At 40.8% G+C, this 20,036-nt stretch overlaps 1 protein-coding gene across 19 annotated transcripts in view; it reads right to left on the bottom strand.

Annotated features, from left to right (window-relative positions):
* CAMK2B (calcium/calmodulin dependent protein kinase II beta) overlaps positions 1–20,036 on the bottom strand; it is a 210,428-nt gene that overhangs the window by 24,115 nt on the left and 166,277 nt on the right. For 11 of the 19 annotated variants that reach the window (XM_087706258.1, XM_087706263.1, XM_087706256.1 and 8 more), the window contains 4 exons: positions 11,388–11,428; positions 10,947–11,018; positions 5,281–5,325; positions 1,909–1,957 (listed from right to left, as the gene is read on the bottom strand). In XM_087706258.1, the coding sequence (XP_087562384.1) occupies positions 1,909–1,957; positions 5,281–5,325; positions 10,947–11,018; positions 11,388–11,428 (207 nt within the window). The remainder of the gene's footprint in view (positions 1–1,908; positions 1,958–5,280; positions 5,326–10,946; positions 11,019–11,387; positions 11,429–20,036) is intronic. The other 8 variants (XM_087706260.1, XM_087706264.1, XM_087706270.1 and 5 more) reach the window with 3 other exon arrangements.

Below are 20,036 nucleotides of genomic sequence, written 5' to 3'. Positions count from 1 at the left end.
AGCATAAATGTAGACCATGCACACACATGCGCCATCCATTACAGCAAAACTATCTTACACAAATTAACCCTCATTAGTCAAGGAACAAAATTTGACCCTAACACTGTAGCAGGAATCCACCTTTCCCTGCAATTGATCTGCTTTATTAAATATAAAAGGTTATGCTTCAAAACAGAAGTTATTTGGTGACAAAGGGACAGGAAGTACAGCTTAAGTTCTGTGTGAGTGTGTGTGTGTGTGTGTGTGTGTGTGTGTGTGTGTGTGTATGTGTAGGTCTTGAACCCAAACAATACAAATCCAATCTTCCCTCCCAGGGGTGGGTTTCTCGCCCCGTTCCAACCGTTTCGGTTGGAACAGGGCCGGCGGCGTCCTCGTGCACGCGCACGGTGCACGCATGCGTACTAGCATCTGCGCGACGCTCCAGCTGCTCCTGGACAATCGCGCAGGCGCTGTATGTGTCCTGCGCATGCGTAAAAGCGCAGAACTCGTCAAAACCGGGTAAGGACCGCGGGCGGGCGGGCACACCCTTTGCCGTTCCCGGAAGTTACTTGCTTCCGGGTTCAGCGACCAACCGGTTCGCAGGGACCGCCGCGAACCGGTTGAAACCCACCCCTGTTCCCTCCTTTCTCTTCCAACATAAAAGTATCTACAGAGCCGTGGTGGCAACAGTGGTTAGAATGCAGTACCGCAGGGCTAACTCACTGCTCACTTCCAGGAGTTCAATTCTGAGCAGCTCAAGGTTGACTCAGTCTTCCATCGTTCTGTGGTCAGTAAAATGAGGACCCATATAGTTGGGGGCAATATGTTGACTCTACAAATCGTTTGAGGGCTGTAAGCATTGTGAAGTGGTATATAAGTCTATGTGCTATTTTATAAGTGTGAAATAAACCACGTTTGCACTGGTTGACGTGCGCAGCATTTGTGCCCATTCCTGGACCAGAAGGCCTTGCTCAAAGTGATTCATATCCTAGCTACCTCCTGTTTGGATTGCAGCAATGTACTCTTTATGAATGCCTTTGAAGAGCATTTGTCCAGAATGACAAGAGCATTGTCCAGAATGCAACAACGCAGGCAGTTTTTGAAGTTTCCCATACATTCATATAATGCCACTACTTTGTGAGCTGCACTGTGTCCCAGTAGGCTTCTGGATGGAACTGAAGGTGATAGTTATCACTTATAAAACTCCTGCACAGCATAGGACTGAACTGTTTACAAGACTGCTTATGTCCTATCATCTCTGCTCATCCCACTATATCTAGTAAGGAGCGTCCCATCTCCCCTCTGTCATACAATGTCATCTTGTTGGACCTTCCTGGCGCCTGCCCTGTAGATCCCGTGGGCAATGCTGGTGGCATCATGATTGGAGGGGGAATCAAGTTCTTTCAATTTATATTGCTTTCTCATCTTCCCTCCAGGAGGGCAAAACTGACTCATTCTAACTTGCTTAACAATTCCTTTAAACGTGTTATTTGAAAAGAGGCGTGGTGAGCTTGAGTTAGGCTAGGTGCGGTTTTGAGCCTAGACTTGAATTAGCACTGAAAATAAAACGCCAGTAATTATGGCAGATAGAGATTTCACAAAAGTGACATTTCTCAAGTAACCTTGAAGATCGATTGTCATCAGCAAGCGTCAACAGCAAACATTGGGGTACAACACCTTCATAATAAGCCAGGATTCATCAAACAAGCGAGAACATGCACATCTGTTTTCCATTTGCCCACAACTTCCTTCCTAGCTATGGTCTTAAACAGAGTCTGCATTCATCCTTTTCTCCTTATGTAAACTGCTAGGGCTTCCAATATTCCATTTATTGTCAAGCGCACAGACAATCAGGAGTATGCAAGTCGAATAACTAACTCTCCAGATGTCAAGCCTTCGACCTCTGGGCCAAGTCCTTAAACCTGTTACCTTTCGTGTCTTCATCCTCTATGGTGGTGTTTGTGCTGTCGGATGATTCCTGTGGAGACAAATAGGAGTAGGAGAAAAAGAAAACAGAAGGTTAGCGGCTCTGGCCACGGGTAGATGTTCGGGGAGATGGTGAGCATGTACAACTTGAACTCGAAACCAGAGAATCTGGATATTTCAGAAAAGAAACCATGGGATACTCAAAAATCTCCTTTTCCACATAAAAAATAAACTGCCATATTAATCAATATAGAAGTATCTGCCCCAAGGAAACAAGGGAGATGGTTCACCAAGTATACCAGCTTAGAATTGGCTTGGTTTTTCTTGCTTCTTAAGGAAGAAAGAATGCAAATCTCATCTTTAGTAAGCTTGATAGAGACGTCTCATGCAAAATTGAACAGGAAGTCCCATTTTTAAGGTTGCAGGGTAGGTCAACTATAACAACAAGGAAAAAAAAATGCACAACTGGCATTTGCTTCTACACATGGGTGAACCTTGAGATAATTATGTCTCCCGGTAGTTGTGCCAGACCCTATCTACTACTGGAATATCTGTCATGACATAAGCTCACTCTTGTTTGCAGAATTATGGCCCAGCTCATAACTGTAAGAATGTTCTCATTTCTCATAAGCATCTCATCAAAGAATGTTATTCTAGACTTACGACTTCTCAGACTGTCAAGGTGATCTGTGGCAGCTCAGCTTCAGCAACTAAGATGTGGGGATTTCAACTCCCAGAATTTCCCAGCCAGCTATGGTTAAGTTGTGGAGGTTGGGAAACACTGATTTACAGCATGATATCCTTTGAGGTGTGGAGCTGGTCTGGGGACAGATATTACTACTCTTCCTAAAAGTAAGGCTTCTATGGAAATAAATGCCATTGATTAGATCAGGAGTGTCAACTTCAAGCCCAAGGGGCCAGATCCGGCGTGTGGGGCCACCCTGGAAACAGCAAAGGATCAGCGTGCAGTGCCTCTGTCAGGGAAAATGGAGCTCAGGAGGGCTGCAGATGGCGTTCATTTTCCCTGGCAGAGGATTGCAGGAGGCCATTGCAGCCGAAAACGGAACCCAGGAGGCCATTTTTGCTGGCAGAGTGCTCAGGCCACCGTAGGTGCCCCTGATATGAGTGACATCAAGCTAGCCAAGCCCACCCTGGACCCCCAAGGTCAAACACAACCCTGATGAGGCCCTCAATGAAATCAAGTTTGACACCACTGGATTAAATTAAGGGGCCTGCCTAGAATAGAATCTTATCCCTCACATACTATTAAGATTAATTCAAAATTCCAAACAGAATGATTCGTTTTTTTAAAGACTCATGTAACTTTTATAAAAATGTGTATTATATTAATTAATATTAACTCATTCACATCTTCCCCCTTCTGTTCAATTGTGTCTGATTCTTCTAGATTGCCTCGAGTGCCTGCATTTTTGCTGGGGGAATCAAATGCAGTAATACCAGCAAACGTGATATCCTCACAAGTTCTTTTGAACCCAAACCACCTATCTCATTTGTCAAAAACAGAGTCGGTTTAACATTATGATGATATTTTAAAACAGTACAGTTTTCTGCGACACCTTAAAGACAAGGGTTGCTTTCCATCATGGTGAAAAAGCTATGTTTCTCACATGAGACGATTCTCCCCCCCCCCAAAACATTTGCAGCAGAAAAGAATACATTCTAGAAATAATCGTAAATGTGAACAGAAGACCTTAGTGGCCTCCATTTATTGCCCAGTTGGAAGAAAGTCAAAGCCCCACATTCAACACCATCTCCCCAGATTTTTTCATCCCAATATAATTTGATATATGGGTACCATTCCTCAGACTTACGATTTTACTTCGTCTAAAAAAAGAAGTTGCATAATTAGAAAAAGCATTATCCTTTTTTTTCCTTAAAATCCATCTAAGCCAGGAAATCTTCTGTCCAGAAGAAAAGATAAATAAATGGGGAGGTTGGTACTAATATGGTTTCCTTGACCAGCCTCTATCAGATTCAACCTTTAAAAAAATTAAAAAAATGAACCAGCCAGCCCGCAAAAAAATAAATAAAATAAAGGCCAACTGGTTCTCTTCTTAAGGCTATGTCAGATGCGCTGAGTGAATGGGCTTGAAGAGGTAGCATAAACATGGTAAAAAATCAAAGCCCCTGCAGCAAAGAATGGGTTAAGAAAATGCAGGTCTGAGTGGAAGTGAAGGCTGGGACCGATAATGAATGATTGTGACATGGAGCAACTATGCTGGTCCTCAACCCTCTTGGGATGTGTCTCTTTAGTCTGCCTGGCTGCGTTCTTTCACTTGAGCATGAAGGAGCTCTGGGGTCAGAGTTTGAGGCTTTCTTCCCCATCCTATAACCCAGCACAAAAACACTCCGTTGAGATTTTTAGAAGTATAGTTGGGATTACGAGAGTCTCCACATAGATTGAGAACTTGAGATGGGGAAGGTTTGTCTCCCCAATCTGGAGTTCTTCCCCACCTGGAGTCCTCAATCTGTGTAGAGACTGCAGTAACCCAAAATAGCAGTCTCAACACATTCTAGGACCAGAATAGGAGAAAGCAGGTTTGAAAGGCAATCCCGTCCTCCAGAAGATCTAGTTTCAGGTGACAAGTTATCAACTTCTTCCCCTCAATTCAGGGGTGGGTTTCTCGCCCCATTCCAACCGGTTCGGTTGGAACGAAGCCGGCGGCGTCCTCGTGCACGCGCGCAGCGCACGCATGCATACTAGCGTCTGTGCAATGCTCCAGCTGCTCCTGGAGGATCGCGTAGGCGCTGTCTGTGCATGCGTGGAAGCGCAGAACTCGTCAAAACCGGGTAAGGAACGCGGGCGGGCGCGCCCTTCGCCGTTCCCGGAAGTTACTTACTTCCGGGTTCGCCGACCAACCGGTTCGCGGAGACCGCCGTGAACCGGTTGAAACCCACCCCTGTCTCAATTCCATCTGTTCTGTCTGGACCATCTTCATTAGCCTCTTTGTTAAGCCTAAAAGACCTGGGTACAAAATGTAGGGAACATTTCCACCAGCAAGGGAGCCATGGAAATTCTTCACCTTTGTCCCCCAAATAGTGGAAAGTCTAATATTTGAAGAATAAGGTTATGTTATATTCTTCAAGGCGGCCAGACCTTTGAAAAACATTTGTAACTTTGTGCTTTCCATAACACCTCAAAAGACAGCCCTCTTCCCGCACCTTTAATTAGGCCAGTGGATTAGAGTCTAGGGTGCAGGATTTCGGGTACATGGGAAAAGGCACAACAAGAGCCTACAGTCTGTCCCCAGAGGTGAAATTACACAGCAATGCAAGGAGCAGAAAAAAAGTCAATTTTTATCCAAGATAACAAAAAGGGCAAAACTGAGGAGAAGGAAAGACAGGCAGCAGTACCTTAATGCTGTCCACTGGGTTATGGATAACGGTGGTTTGAGGCTCCTACAGAGGAAGGAAAGATGAACCAAAGAAGAACAGAACAAAGAAGAGGAAGAAATTAAAAATATATATATAAGGAGAAGAGGCAATAATTGGAAGAGGAGATGGAGCAGAAAATGATGGTAAAAAATATGAAAAAAAAAAGGGAAAAGGAAGAGGGGGGAAAAAAGACCAAGACCCACATAAGAGCAGGGGAGGGGGAACAAAATGGAAGGGAAAAAAGCAAAAGGCAATTAGTTCAGCAAAAGGCAAATGATTAACAAACAAAAAGTGGCAGAATAAATCAGGAAGAGAAGAATCAAAACTGGAAAATTTTCCATGAATGAAACCAAAAAATCATATTTGAACCCCATGATAAGATTGCTGTGATCCCCCCTTGGAAATGGAGAGGGCAAGCGGAGGTATCTACGTTTATAATCCGTTTGTGAGCCAAAGAAATTGCTGCAATAGGGAGCATGGTCAGGAGAACAAAGAAGAAACTTTATAGGTGGGAGCGGCAAGCAACCCTCCTACCTGGGCAATTAGCCTCACAACGCAGGTACCACTGAAGTTCGAAGGAGGGGAAAACGAAGCAAAAGAAGAGCAGAAGGTCCTCTGAGCACATTCCTCAGACTTGTGCTATGCCCAGAATTTTTGAGTTAAGAACCAATCTCTACCTCACTTCATGGGGGCATCCCATGATGATCCTGCAGTTTGGACCTCTCACCCATAGGTGGTGGGTACAAAACAGAGGGCTGAGCAAGAGGTATGGGGTATGAAAAGTCCATCCAATATAATTCTAGAGTTAGCTGAGCAGAGGTTTTGCTAGCTGAGAACTTACCTTCCATAAAGTACGTTGTTGTTTTGCAAACTTTCAGTGCTTTTCTGACAGTTTTAAGACGTACTTACCTGGAAGCAGGTAATTCTAGGGCACTAAACTAATTTGTTCAATTTGCATGGATATGGACATGGCTTGGTGTAGGCAGGGTGTTAAAGTGAATTTGGCAGGAATAGTCAACATATAAGCATAAGAGACTCATTCTCTTTTTTAATCTGACTGTTAAAGTATCAGGTGGTTTAACAGGGGAGAACTTGGGAGAAGAAGGACCATTCCAACACTGAGAAACTGCCAGAAAACTTGTCTGTAATGTATTTGATGTGGTCTAAGAATTATCCACATGTATATCTCTCCCTACTTTAGTAACAGTGAATATGCATGTGTGGCCAATTTAAGACCTGGTGCTAAATATGCTTAAAGGTGTTGTGTGAATAAAATGGGGAAGGAGAAGAGACATATGCATGTTAATAAAGCTTTGAAGCAACTCAATAGTAAATAATGCATGCTTTGGTGCAGGATCTTATAAATTCAATCTTTGGCATTTCCAGTTAAATGAGCAGGTAGCTTGAGGTGTTTCTCGTTTGTCGTGAACCTTTAAAAAAATCCTGTCAATCACCATTCAGCTGCCTTCTCCAAGTTGATGCATTTCAGACAGGCTGGTCACCAGAGGTATTGCAGTCCCAATGCATTTAAAGGAGATCAGATTGAAGAAGGCTGCTGTTGACCCCAACATAAGGTTTAACAGAATAACAGAGTTGAAAGGGATCTTGGAGGACTGGTCCAAACCCCTGCTCAAGCAGGAAAGCCTAAACCATTTCAGACAAATGGTTGTCCAATCTCAGTTAGATGAACAATTTAATCTGAGCTGTTAAAGCAACCTCCTTGGTTCCTGCTTCTTAAAGTATTTTCAAAGTAGGCTTGATCCTAAGCTCATGTTATGTCTTACAACAGCAGCAGCTATGAAAGGAAGTGCTGAACCAAAACCTCATTTTTAGATAATTGTGAAAGCAAGACATTTTTTTTTCTACAGCTGATACCTACAATCCAGTTTGTGCAAACCTGCTAAGAATTCCAGGAAGAATATGAATTACTATAATGGCTCATGCGGTTGGACGTAAAGGCTAAGAGACCTAACTGTGCAAGCTTGGTGCAGCTCAATAGTCCTTTTTATGCGAGGGGTTGGGGATCTGGAAGAATGAGTTCATAAAAAGGCAGGTTTCGGTACTCACGAATTACCTATTGACACAGGCACCAGCACTGCCCATTTAAGAGGCTATTCAGAACTAGCAATAAAAGCAAAGCATCTTGACTGCCACTGAGAGGAACTGAACAAAACTGTGTTTGAGGGTTGCAGATGAAAGTAAATTCCCATCTGAAGAGATTGGAACGATGGGTGGGAGTATCAGCCGGGGAGGGGAAGCGGGAGTGAATGGAAGCAAAAAACTTAGATTTCACATCTCTTTTCAAGACCCAACCCTGTGTTTCTTTCCCCCACTGGCAAACTCTGAATTGATGCATTCTTCACCAGTCGCTCTGTAATATTTAATATGCCACATAGGGCTCTAGCTATTGAAATCTTGGAAGGGTTGGCCTCCTTGCCTTCAACAAAGCCAAGCTCTTGCTTAATAGATAATTGGAGAATTGGGCTGTGGGGAGGGGACCATCCATTTTGCTCAATCAAAGGCCATTTTCAACCCTGTTTCTTTGGAAGGCAACTATTTGTTCCCCTTGATCACAGAAGGAATCTGTATTTCCTGCCACACTGAAGAAACTGATAAGCTTTTCCCAACATATATTATCATCTAGGGTGATTCTATGCTGGGGGAAAAAATTCCAGAGTCCTATTAAGTTTATTTCTGGAATCTTTCCTAGTATCAACTACATAAATTGACTACAGAGAAATTTGCCATCTTATTCAATTAACACTTTCTCGTTGAAAGGAAGGGCCAACGACTGACATAGCTTGGGAAATTATCACTACCCACCAATACTCTAAAGTAGCATTTATCATATAACAACAGCATTTCAAAGTGCCTCTTTTAAGCTCATAAGAGAACCAAATAACTGAAATACATATCATTTTTCATCATTAAAACCAGTTCAAAGACTAGTTTTCAATTGAAGAATGACAAAGAAAATTGAAGATAAATGGGCTGTAAACATTGAATATGGGTCTCATAGAAAAAAGAAGTAGTTTGTGCTATAAGAAAGAAGTTCAATCTTGTTTTGATCAATGATTACAGGCCATTTACTGCATTTTTAACACTCCACAACCTTCCTAGTTTATGTATGATGTAGATATGCGCTATTCTCTTCTGGACAACTCCATGTATTGTTCTGGATTCCTACAATTTAATTTAAACCTGCTGTTTCCATCCCTTGATCTCTTTTAATACATTTTGTACTGAAAAATTAGTGGGCAAAGAAAACCTTTCCATCAAAAAATGTCACAGGCATTTAAAGAATTAGTCTCATTGTCTAATTTGTATCATATCCATATAAGCAAAGCACAGAATGTGATTACCTATAACTGCCCAATATGTTTTCGATCTGCATCCTCCTGAAGATTCATTAAAATCCCAGTTGTGGAATTTTATTTCCCTTCAAAAGCAATATAAACTTCAAGGTAACTTCCTAGCCAGCAAAGCCAGTATATTAAGACTTCATGAAAAACATTATTACAAAACTGATATTTATTTGGTAGAAGAGCTCTACACAAGCTATTGTTCCTGTGTTCAAATGCAAGACCTCCAAGTTATTCGAAGAATTCCATATTTGCCACCTTTGAAGGGATACTAAATAAATTCATGTTGCAATCATTTTTTAAAAGAAAACTAATGTTTAGTGTTTTAATCTGGGCTAACATGCTTCATATAGAATTATTTAGAGCAGTAATTGTTGCTTTAAAGAGTTCACACTAATGTGATTAGATTTGTTTCTTATAAAGTCAATTTGCGGTTTAGTTTGTTGCTCTCTTCTTTTTCTGTTCTGTCTTTAAGGTTATGGCACAATTTTGTCTATCAAGAAGAGAATGAAAAGGAATAGCTACAAAATAGATATAAAAAATCAATCCAGGTTTGATGTGGCAATGAATCTACTGAAAATAAAGACTAAAATAGAAGTATTTTTAAGGTTCGCAAATAGAGCTTCTGAGAGCTTTAAAACTTTTATAATAATTCTAATGCCTTCACCTGTTAATGCTTCAGTGACTTGTTGACAGTGGAGCAAAGTGTGAAAAGTTTAAATAGTTCCTATACGTATTATCCTAATGCCAACTTTACAGCTTTTTCCTCTATATATATTTACAATAATTACATTAAAAAAAAAACAACCTAGAATCTGTAACTCCTATGAAAACATATGGGGCTCTGCAAATCAATTAAAGTTTATTAAATGTTTATGCCATACAGTTATTTCCCAGAATTATTGTTCCAGGAGTTTTAAAACATTTATAATGTACATTCCTATGCACTTTTTTACACTTATGAAAAAGGCTAGGCTTGTGGAAACTTGGGATAGGCCCTCAGTGGAATAAAATATTTAGAGAAAATTTAAGAGATTTAAAATGGAAAATTGAACCTTCCACCATACAGAACCTGGGCCAGAATTGATCAGAGCAGTTCCAAAACCCAGATCAAAAAATAGTGGCTTTAAATGGCAGATTTAAGGAACAGATTTCAGTTGGACATTAGAAAAATGTCAAATGATTATTAAATCAAGTAGCGCATTGCCTCCAGAGTGGAATTGACTTTGCTCAAAGTATTTTGAAAAAGAAAGAATGGACACCTGTCAAGTGCTGAAGCATTGAGGAAGGACCTGGATTAAGGCTCAATTAAGACTTCTCTAGAACCTCTCATATTCCATGATTGTACAATTTTATTCTCTTTTTCTAACCATTTTTTGAAAACTGAAAAAGTTTTCATTTGTTGGTTAGGCCAGTGGATTTCATACTTGCCCTATTGAAGTCTCATTTAGCACCAAATCGTAATGTAGCCATGAAGTTATGAATATTTAAGTTTCTGTAACCAACATGACCTCTGGATAGAACACATCCGGAAAGGAGGTTTTGATACTCAGGCACGAAGTACAAATTTGCACAAAGCAGACCAGGGTGATATCCACAGATGGGATTCAGAGAGAGTTTAGAGGTGGGAAAAAAATAGTTGACAACCAGAGTTACCGGATTCTATTATTTCTCAGAATGACTGATGAGACAAGGTGTAATTATAAGGCACTCTTACTCATTTTTTCCGACCAAGAATAAAGAGGCCTTTGTTTTTCTTTTTTTGAGGGAGAGGTGGGGAAATTTTTTTTGTTTGATTGTCTGCTGGGATAGAAGACAGTATTAATTTGCAATTCAAATATCCTTATTTTGTGCCTTGTATTATTGAATGGGAGAATCTGAGACATCCTAATCAATGTGGAATACACTGTGGCTTAATTTTGTTACCAGGAAGCAAATTAAAACATTTAAGATTGAACTGAATTCTAGTTAGCAAGATCAACTGAATGGGGTCTTCTGGTTTGGACTGCCTAAGGAGTAAAATATATATATATATGGAGGATAAGCAGGAGGACCATGAAAAAATTCTGAACTGTTTCCCAACAATGGAGCAAGAATAGCATGAAACAATTTAGGGATTCCCAACAGTATCAGTTAGAGGCAGAACATAGAGTTGAAGTCCTTAAATAATGTATAGTCGTATCAGCAAGCATTAAAGAGCAATTATAACTGCAAAACCACAGGGAAATCAGTGTCCCAATTTTGTTTATAAAAACAGAAAGAAAAATAGAAGGGAAACTGTACCAGTGCAGCTGGAGGAAGGGTCCCTTTTGGGCTGGTAACTCCGGCGCTGCTTTTGGTGCTGTTTGTCTGAGGCTGTATCAAACATACACATTTTCGTCAATGAAAAAATGAACACAAAGCACTTTTTATTCAGATAATCCATATCAAGTCTATTTAAACCCATAAAGATTGCATCACTTCATGATTTACATAGCAATTACGTACAGATAAAGCTTTGGAAGAGAATGAGCTCTCCTCTCACCGCTGTTCAGAAGGTTTTAACGTGGAGTATAGAAGAGTACTTTCATTTCTACTATTTAGCTACTTTGCTAATTGAGTTTCTGAAAACGATTGTGGGCTTAGAGCAGAACAATCTCTCCCATTAATACAGCACAAGCGCAAATCTTTCCCCCTGTTTTTCTTTTTCATGGAATGTCCCACAAAAGCCAGAAATATATTTACCTTCACGCCGTCCGCTTTCTTATTCAGTAAACTTTTAGCTGCTGCATAAGGAGGGAAGAAGAGATTTTAGTGGCAACTGTCTTGGTGTCTTGAGAAATACTTTGCACTGTCTAAATAGTCCTTCCCTCCTCCCCCCCAAAACCCCAGTGTTTCCCCATCCAACTACTAAAAGGCGACTTGAGAACAATGGCTAAGCCCCAACATCTCCAAGCCAGAAGTAAACCTACAGATGAATAAGTTTCACAAACAGGCAACCTCCCAAAAGCAGGGAAGTCAGTAATGGGTCTGCAATAATACAAAAGAGTGGAAGCTTTGCTCAATGGCATTTTAGTCACTGTTGTTTCTCAAACTGCCATTTGCTTGGCTTGGGCACACATTACTTTGTCCAAACTGTGCCCCAAAACCACAAGGAGGGTGTCTCTGTACAGCAGTGTTCTGTTTAACAAAGCAGTAGTCTGAATAAAGTGGGACAGGATCCTTCCATGGAGAAATTCCTTCTCCCCCTTAGCTGAACTTGCAGAAGAACATGGACAGCTTCTTCTTGAATATTAATTCTTTTGGGCTAATAGCTCCAAGACCTACTCCTAAGTACCTACTCGTTTTAGAGACACTGACATTTGCAATGAAAATGCTAGATCTTTTCAACAGAATTGCATACAGGTTCTTTTCTTTTTTGAAATAAGGAGTATCAGTCTTTCTTGTACTAGGTAAATCTTCCGTGACCTGTCAAAACCGCGGAGGACAAAATCGCGCTCGACGAAAGCGCGCATTTGACGTCATCACAGCGCGACGAAAAAAATTAAAAATTGAAATAAAATTAAAATTAAAGCAAGCCGATTCACATAAAGGTAAGGGTTAGGTTTAGGTTTAGGGTTAGGTTAAGGGTTAGGGTTAGGTTTAGAGCGTTAGGGTTACGTTTAGCGTTAGGTTAAGGGTTAGCGTTAGGTTTAGGGTTACGTTTAGGGTTAGATTTAGGGTTAGGTTAAGGGTTAGGTTTGGGGGGGTTAGGGTAAGGTTTTCGCTTTATTTTTACATTTTTCGATCACAGCGCGATGTTTTCGTCGCGCTGTGATGACGTCAAATGCGCGCTTTCGTCGAGCACGATTTTGTCCTCCGTGGTTTTGTGGTGGAACCAAATCTTCAAGACAACCTTGAATCTTGGAGATGCCCCTATAACTATCTTGGCAACAATCGATCATCTTCTAAGATGATATTATCACCATCATGATGCAACCTAGTCCCATGGTTCTAGCATCCCCCAGTAGTTTCCCATTTAGGGATGCCTACAAGTCAGTGTTGATACCTGGTAGACTGTCTGGATTAGTCCTTGAAGTCTTCTTGGCAAGACTTATGGGAGTGGTTTGCCATTGCCTCTTTCCTAAGGCTAAGAGAGAGTAACTAGTCCAAAATTAATCTAACATGGGACTAGAACTCACAGTCTCCAGTTTATAGCCTGGTGCCTTAGCCACTACACAAATAGGCTCTCTCCTTTCACACTGAGAATCTCCAAATTCTTAAACATGAGCTGTAACCCAAGCTGACTCTCGCCAACCAAGCTGTACAATTCTGCTCCTAGCAACAATTTTTATCTTCGAAACAAGGTTGGAGCTCATATTCTGATTTCTAAGCAAGTCACATCTGCTTCTTTACTGAAGCAACTCTATTACAGTCCATTAAGCAAGCTGCATTATTTTCCCATGTGTTAAGATTGTGACCTTATTACGCCCAATATAGTATCGGTCTTTTTTTTCTCTGTAATTGGGATTTCCATGTAAATGGTGAATCATTTCATTTCCACCTACAACTCATGAGATATTGATAATCCTCAAAAATTCAATGATTACAGTAGTGGCTTCTTATGTCAGGTTGGAGTATGTCATTCAGAGAATATGGATTTCTTGGCCATTGCATGGTCGGTTTTTGTTTTTGTAATTGCTTCTTGTTGCTATTATTTGGCTGAGGAGAGACCCAAGTGTGATATGGGGGGGGGGGAAAAGCTGAACTGAAATGAAATGCATGGCAAGGCTGGGAGTGGGATTAAGAAGAGTGATAAGAGCAAGTGTGGTAGGGATTAAAACTAAAGTGAATAGAAACTTGGTTGTCCGTTATTTGGATCCTGATTAAGAGAACTTCAGGGAATCAACAATGCCATGAGAATCTTCTAGGGATTGGACAATTGATGACTATTGCGTTGCATCTGGGCAAAAAAACAGGTAATTTGTACAGTTGAATCAGTGGTGGGATTCAGCCAGTTCACACCTATTCGGGAGAACCGGTTTTTAACTTTCTAACCAGTTCGGAGAACGGGTTGTTGGAAGAAATCTCATTTTTGTTTTTTTTTCCACTTTACAGGGCTAATCCTGTAAGGAAGGCAGGAAGGAAACATTCTGGTGTTGTTTCTAGCTTAATCTTTATTGCCCTGCTTACAGAAACTGCCTCTCCGGTTAACCCTTATTACATTATAACAGCTAAGGTGAAGCGCCCATCAACCTGAGTGACGTTGAGTTGGCCTCACCCACCCAGTCACATGACCACTGAGCCCCGCCTACCCAGCTGGTCATTAGGGCAGAGAACTGGTTGTTAAATTATTTGAATCCCACCACTGAGTTGAATGTATAGTTTGCAGTAAAAGAAACCAAGTTACAATCTATTATGGATCTACTGATGGAAGGTACTGATGTCAGATGGAGCAGCCTCGGCGGAAGAAGATGACTCCATCTGCTTCTGAATCCCAGTCTTATAATCCCCTTGGTCCCACATTAAGTCCAGTCACCACCATTGGTAGTTATTATATCAAAGGCCAGAACTCAACAAAAAGTTTGCTTACCTTACAGAAATTTACAGAAGAGGGAAAGGCGAGAGAGACAGGCAGTAAGGAGGATTGGAGGAAGGATGGGGAGAAAGAGAGGGAGAGAAAGAGGGGGGGAAAGGGAGGGGAGAGAAAAAGTGTTGAGACAGAAAGCAAAGCCTTTGGGACAGAGGCCCTGTCTTGACACCAAGGGGGAGTGAAGCAGCAGCACCAGCATCACAGAAGCAGCACCACAGAAGCCTTTGCTCATACGCACAGGGAGGAAATGGGCCACACAATCACCACACTAATGGAAGAATGGAAACTCAAGGATAGAAAATGGACTCCAAGTAAGATGACATCGTTTCCCACAATGTATAAGTCTGGGACACCAGAATCAACATCACTTGGGTTTTCTTAAAGACATAACTCTTTTCCTACTCTTCCCTTAATGCTAAATATTCTGGCTTGCAAAGGTTTCCTTTACTTTTTCCCACGTTTACCTGCGACTCATGTAGAAGTGTGGAATTCGTCCTAATAAACTTGACACTCCAAAATTCAGTCCCTCCCAAACCCAGGTATTGGAACTGCAAACCCCAGAATTCCTTAAATGGGGCCAAAAGGGGGAGTTCCACCCTGGAGGAGGCTGTTGGATTGATGGCAGATTGCTCTCTGTCCTCCACCCATCAATCAGTAGAACAACTTGCCTCCAGCAGTTGCAGGTGCTCCAACATTGGAAGTTTTTAAGAAGAGACTGGCAGCCATTTGTCTGAAATGGTGTTGGCTTTCCTGCTTGATCAGGAGGTTGGACTAGAAGACCTTCCAACTCTGTTCTTCTGTTATCTTTTTTTTGTTATCGTATTGATGTATTTATTCTTGTTGGGTTACTTTGTCATTGCTTATTTTATTGTTCTATTATTTTACTTCTGTTTGCATGCCTTCCATTGTCCTTCCTTTTTATTACTGTAAGCTGCCTAGAGTATCCCTACGGTGAGATAGGCAGCAAATAAATTTAACAGATAAAATAAAAATAAATAAACTCCCAAGAAGTATGATAAATGGATTGTATATTGGACTGAGAACATTTTAGCCATATAACATTCATGGAACATGACTACAATCATTGCTGCTACTTTTTAGCATTAAATAACTTCTTTAAATGGCATTTTGATAGAAACAATATTGGCAAGTTCTTATGTTAAAAGCAAAGATGGGGCAATGGCTGATATATCTCTGAAGGTTAGAATTACTGGTCTAGCTATATAGCAATGCCTCCAAATATAAGAAGAATCTGCAACAGAATGTATTACAGTTTATTATGCCGGGTGCAGAAGAGGAAATTACAGCTGTTCTTCAATATTGCTATAGCTCTAGCAGCATATAAAGCCTCAAACACCCCAAAAAGAAATGCAGAAAAGCTGGTTATTAAGGATATAGCTAATATTATACAAGGTGATTTCCCCTAGTTCTCCTTCCTTCTGATCAATCCAAATGTGTTATGGAGAATCCTTCACATCTGCAAGAGATTTATGAGCTATGTTGGAAGGTGCTGTAAAAAGAAAAGGAGGAATCCTTTCTACTAGTGAACATGTTTTCATCAGAAGACAGATAGCACTGGATCCAATTCAATGTCCTTTGTTTTTAAGCCACCATAATCAAAATGATGAAGTTGACCTCAAAGAGTACTTGGAAAATACACGGAATGACTTTCTCTTCACCCCATCAGAAGGAGGTGGAATATTATCATTGTATCTTGATTTTGTCAGATGTTATGTCAGCAAATCAGTACTTTAAATGAAGGTATTTTCCTTGGACTGGGTCCAGGAGTTTCAGCTGTTGGATAATGCAGTGGTCAAGGTATTGAGTGGTGCATCCAGCTACGTGCATAACTGAAGCAACCACAGAATTGGCTGCCAAGGTGCTATTATGTCAGATTCAAGGCGCCATTTTTGATATATAAGAAACTAAAAAAATCTGAACAAGCCACTCATCACCATTACAAACGTATGGATCACTGAAGTCATCAGAGAAGTCTCGTTCTTACAGACAAGCCTCCTTGTGGCCACCTGCACTTTGGCACCATCTCTTCCGGAGACTGGTCAAGAGACCTTCAGCACTTGTTATGGACCTCTCTCTTTCCTGTATCAATGATGGAAGAGTTTTCCCTTCCACCACCTTTCCAATCAATCTGTTTCTACCTTTTTCTTACTGATCTTATTTTGGCCATTTTTATGGTAAGGTGATAGATTGAGAAATAGTCCCTCTCTCTCCCTCCCTTCCCACCTCTCTTTCTCTCTCTCTCTCTATCCTCCTCCTCCTCCTTCATCATCATCATCATCATTTATCTACCCATCTATTTTAAGTGCCCAGAGTTTCTTTGGATAGTGGGATGGGTGGCATATAAACTTAATAAACTAAAAAAGTGTTCGTGGCCACCTATCTCTCAGAAAGTGATTCTGCCCGGCATACAGGAAGTGTACGCTACTAAGTATGGAATCAGAATAAAATATATTAAATAATAACTAAATGAAATGGGCCAGGGCAACAACTGTGTTGCAAGCGGGGGGGAAATCAACATTTCTTGTGTTGGCAATTGTATGAATCCAGTAAAAATCTTGCATTGCTCAGAATTTGGAAGGGAAAAGAATTGTGATAGGAAAAGGTTCAAGAACTACTGACCTTTCTTGAATATAGGCATTTTAGTCCCTACAGCAGTCTCTATATTTGGCAGTGATATTTATAATATCTTCTAACAGACAGAGGACAACAGGAGAAGGGCTTGGCTTCACTCCAAGAGCAGAATATAATCAGAATAGCACATATTAATCATCAACCTTTCGTGTAGAATCAGGAAGCTAAAGAATAATAATACACCTGAGAATTAGAGGACTGAATGCATTTCAAAATGTGTGTTGATCAGGCAGCTACCAGAAGAATCTATATTCATCTCATGTTCTTGGAGTTTCTTCTACTGCTTCTGTAGCATCAATGCTGTGTCTCTCTCTGAAAGTGAGGAACTGGCTACATCATTGCTTCTCAACCTTGGCAACTTTAAGACCTGTGGACTTCAACTCCCAAAATTCCCCAGCCATTACTTATTATCTGGAGTTGAAGTATTAAAGTTGATACGGTTGAGAAACACTGTGTTACAGTATTTCATCTTCAGCATTAGAAAAACTGCTATCAATTATGAGTTGGATAACATATTCTTGAATTTCAATTTTAGAAGAAGATGCTAAATTAGAGAAACAAGACTGGAATATCACGGATGATCACTGCAAAGGTTACAGGATTAACAGAAGCACTTTCTGTAGTAAAGCAAAAATATGCAATACGTGAAGTAGCTGTAAATAAAAACTGAGCATAAAGGGGGAACAAGAAGACTTGGAACTTTAAAATATCTTAAATCCTTGCGGGGGCAATTTTCTCAGATGACAATAATAAAAGATGTTACTGGTGATTATGTAGCAGCAGTAGCCACAGAGGCAGAGTGGAAGAATCCGAATGGAATAATTATAACTGTTCCCAAAGAAGAAAACCTACTTATTAAGCCTTTTTTGGATCTTAAAGGAGGCAGTTTTAAGTTCAATACAAAAATGAGCCTTTGTGTCTTTCCTTCATTTAAATTATGGGAGTTGGTCCAATACATGAAAAGCCCTGGGACGGAATAGGTTGGAGAAGAATATAATGTACGGCTTTTACACTGTACAACAAGGCACAAAGCAGTAGGATATTTCGCTTTAAAGAATTGGCGTACAAAATCAAGGAGACAGGCAATGCAGTAACCTAATTTTCTTTTTTGCTTCTTTCTCTCTTTTTTTCCAAGCCTGAAATCTTAAGGTGGGTTTTCAGAATGACATTAACTCAAAAGTAGCTTAGACCGGTCAAATTACTGCTACCATACAGAGCTATCCATCTTGCATGCACATCAGCCAGTTTCAGCACATCAGAAGCACTTTTCCGCTGTCTGAGAAGAATTACTTCTAATTCTTCTAGTCAAGGCCCAAATCATGCACCAGGGCTACACAAATTCCATGCACCATTTACCATTTTCACACTATCACAAAACTGGGGTACAGACAAACCTGTGACTACACCAAGCAACAAGAAGTTCTGGCGTGAATAAAGCATCAAGGGAAACTTACGTTGGCATGCCTCAAGAACTGTCTGGATGGATTAGATATGGAAGAAAGGTGTGCTCCTGGACCCCTAAACCCCTTACTCTAAAGCAATGAGCCTCACCTCTTTTCTCCACTCTAAGCTAGATTTCATCTTCAGATGTTTGTAGCAGCATCAAGTATGGTCCAATTTTGGGTTTCTAGTCCTTCTACATTTTTCTACTAGTTCATCCCTGTTTTCACCTTATCCATAACAGAAAATTACAAAGAAATCCACCACTTGGTGCATTGTCTTTGGTTTTGCTTTCATAATCCTACCAGGGTATTGAACCAGAAACATATTAACCTACCCAAGGTTAATTTTGGGTTGAGCCGCAAAAGGATAGCAGGGACCATTTGACTGCGTATTTAATGAAGCTTAATGATCACTAGATGCATCATTTGAAACCATCTTGGTGAAATCAAGATGATCACCAAGTCTTCTCTAGCCTGGTGTCTCTAGATCAGGGATTCCCAATCTTGGCGATTTTAAGACATGTGGACAGTTCCAAGAATTCCTCAGCCAGCATGGGAACCCCTGCTCTAAGATGTTTTTGTACTCTGGTCCAAGAATTCCTAATCGCCCAAAGGTCATGATGGCTGAAAGTTATAGGAGCCGAAATTCAAACCATGGTGAGGTTTCAGGTGATGGGAGAGCTAAGCATAATTAGTTTTCTGATATAAAACATAGTTTTTTAAGGTTTAAGTTTTAAACAGCAGAACAGGGAACAGAATGACCTCCTAGAAAGGACTGGTCTACATCTTCTGCAAGAGCCGAGGTGGCGCAGTGGTTAGGGTGCAGTACTGCAGGCCACTTCAGCTGACTGTTATCTGCAGTTCAGCGGTTCTAATCTCACCGGCTCAAGGTTGACTCAGCCTTCCATCCTTCCGAGGTGGGTGAAATGAGGACCCAGACTGTGGGGGTGATATGCTGACTCTGTAAACCGCTTAGAGAGGGCTGAAAGCCCAATGAAGCGGTATATAAGTCTAACTGCTATTGCTATTACTATTGCTATGCTAACAAAATAAGCCTGATCTATACATTTACAGTTCTCTTTAGCAAAAGAGAACACCTCCATCAGAGTTCCTGTCTGGTTTCAACAGGGAAAAAATGGTAATTCTCATCATCCTTACTGATGCAGAAATTAAACTCCAGAGAAAGCCAAAGCTATGAAACAAAGATCAAATTCGCTTTGATGCACGGGTGATGCCTTGTTATAGCCAAACTCATGTAGTGCATATTTTTATTAGCACCAACAGGTTCATCTGAGCAAGCTGCAGTTCTTTTTTGGGAAAGAATATAACTCCCAACTCATAACAAATAATCAGCAAAGCAAGAGCGGAAATAGATATTCTTCCTTCTGCATTTCAAATGCTTAAGCTCCAAATCAGAGAGACTGGTCAGGCAGGGAAGCGGGCAACGTTCCAAAATCCCTATCAAACTGTAAAAATCAATTTGTTGGTTGGTTGTTTATGAAAGAACCAACCCAAAAAAATGTTGCCAGGATTAAATGACACTGGATGAGCTTCGCTGCTGGCAGTTAAATGAATACAACATAGCCCTTTCCATGCCTGGAAGAGGAAAGAGCTATGTTAGAAATATTAACATATTTGATTTCTGCACGCAAATAAGGAAATGCATGGGTGTCTTTTAGCAAGTATTTCAGCTATAATGAGCTTAACGGTTCTTAAGGCTCTCTTGTT

This window comes from Thamnophis sirtalis, unplaced genomic scaffold (assembly GCF_051295495.1).
Source record: "Thamnophis sirtalis isolate CommonGarterSnake01/CBP01778 unplaced genomic scaffold, rThaSir2_p1.2 scaffold_2, whole genome shotgun sequence".
Classification (NCBI taxonomy): Eukaryota; Metazoa; Chordata; class Lepidosauria; order Squamata; family Natricidae; genus Thamnophis; species Thamnophis sirtalis.
Note: the sequence above shows the minus strand (reverse complement) of the source record. Positions and strands in the feature narration are given on the sequence as shown.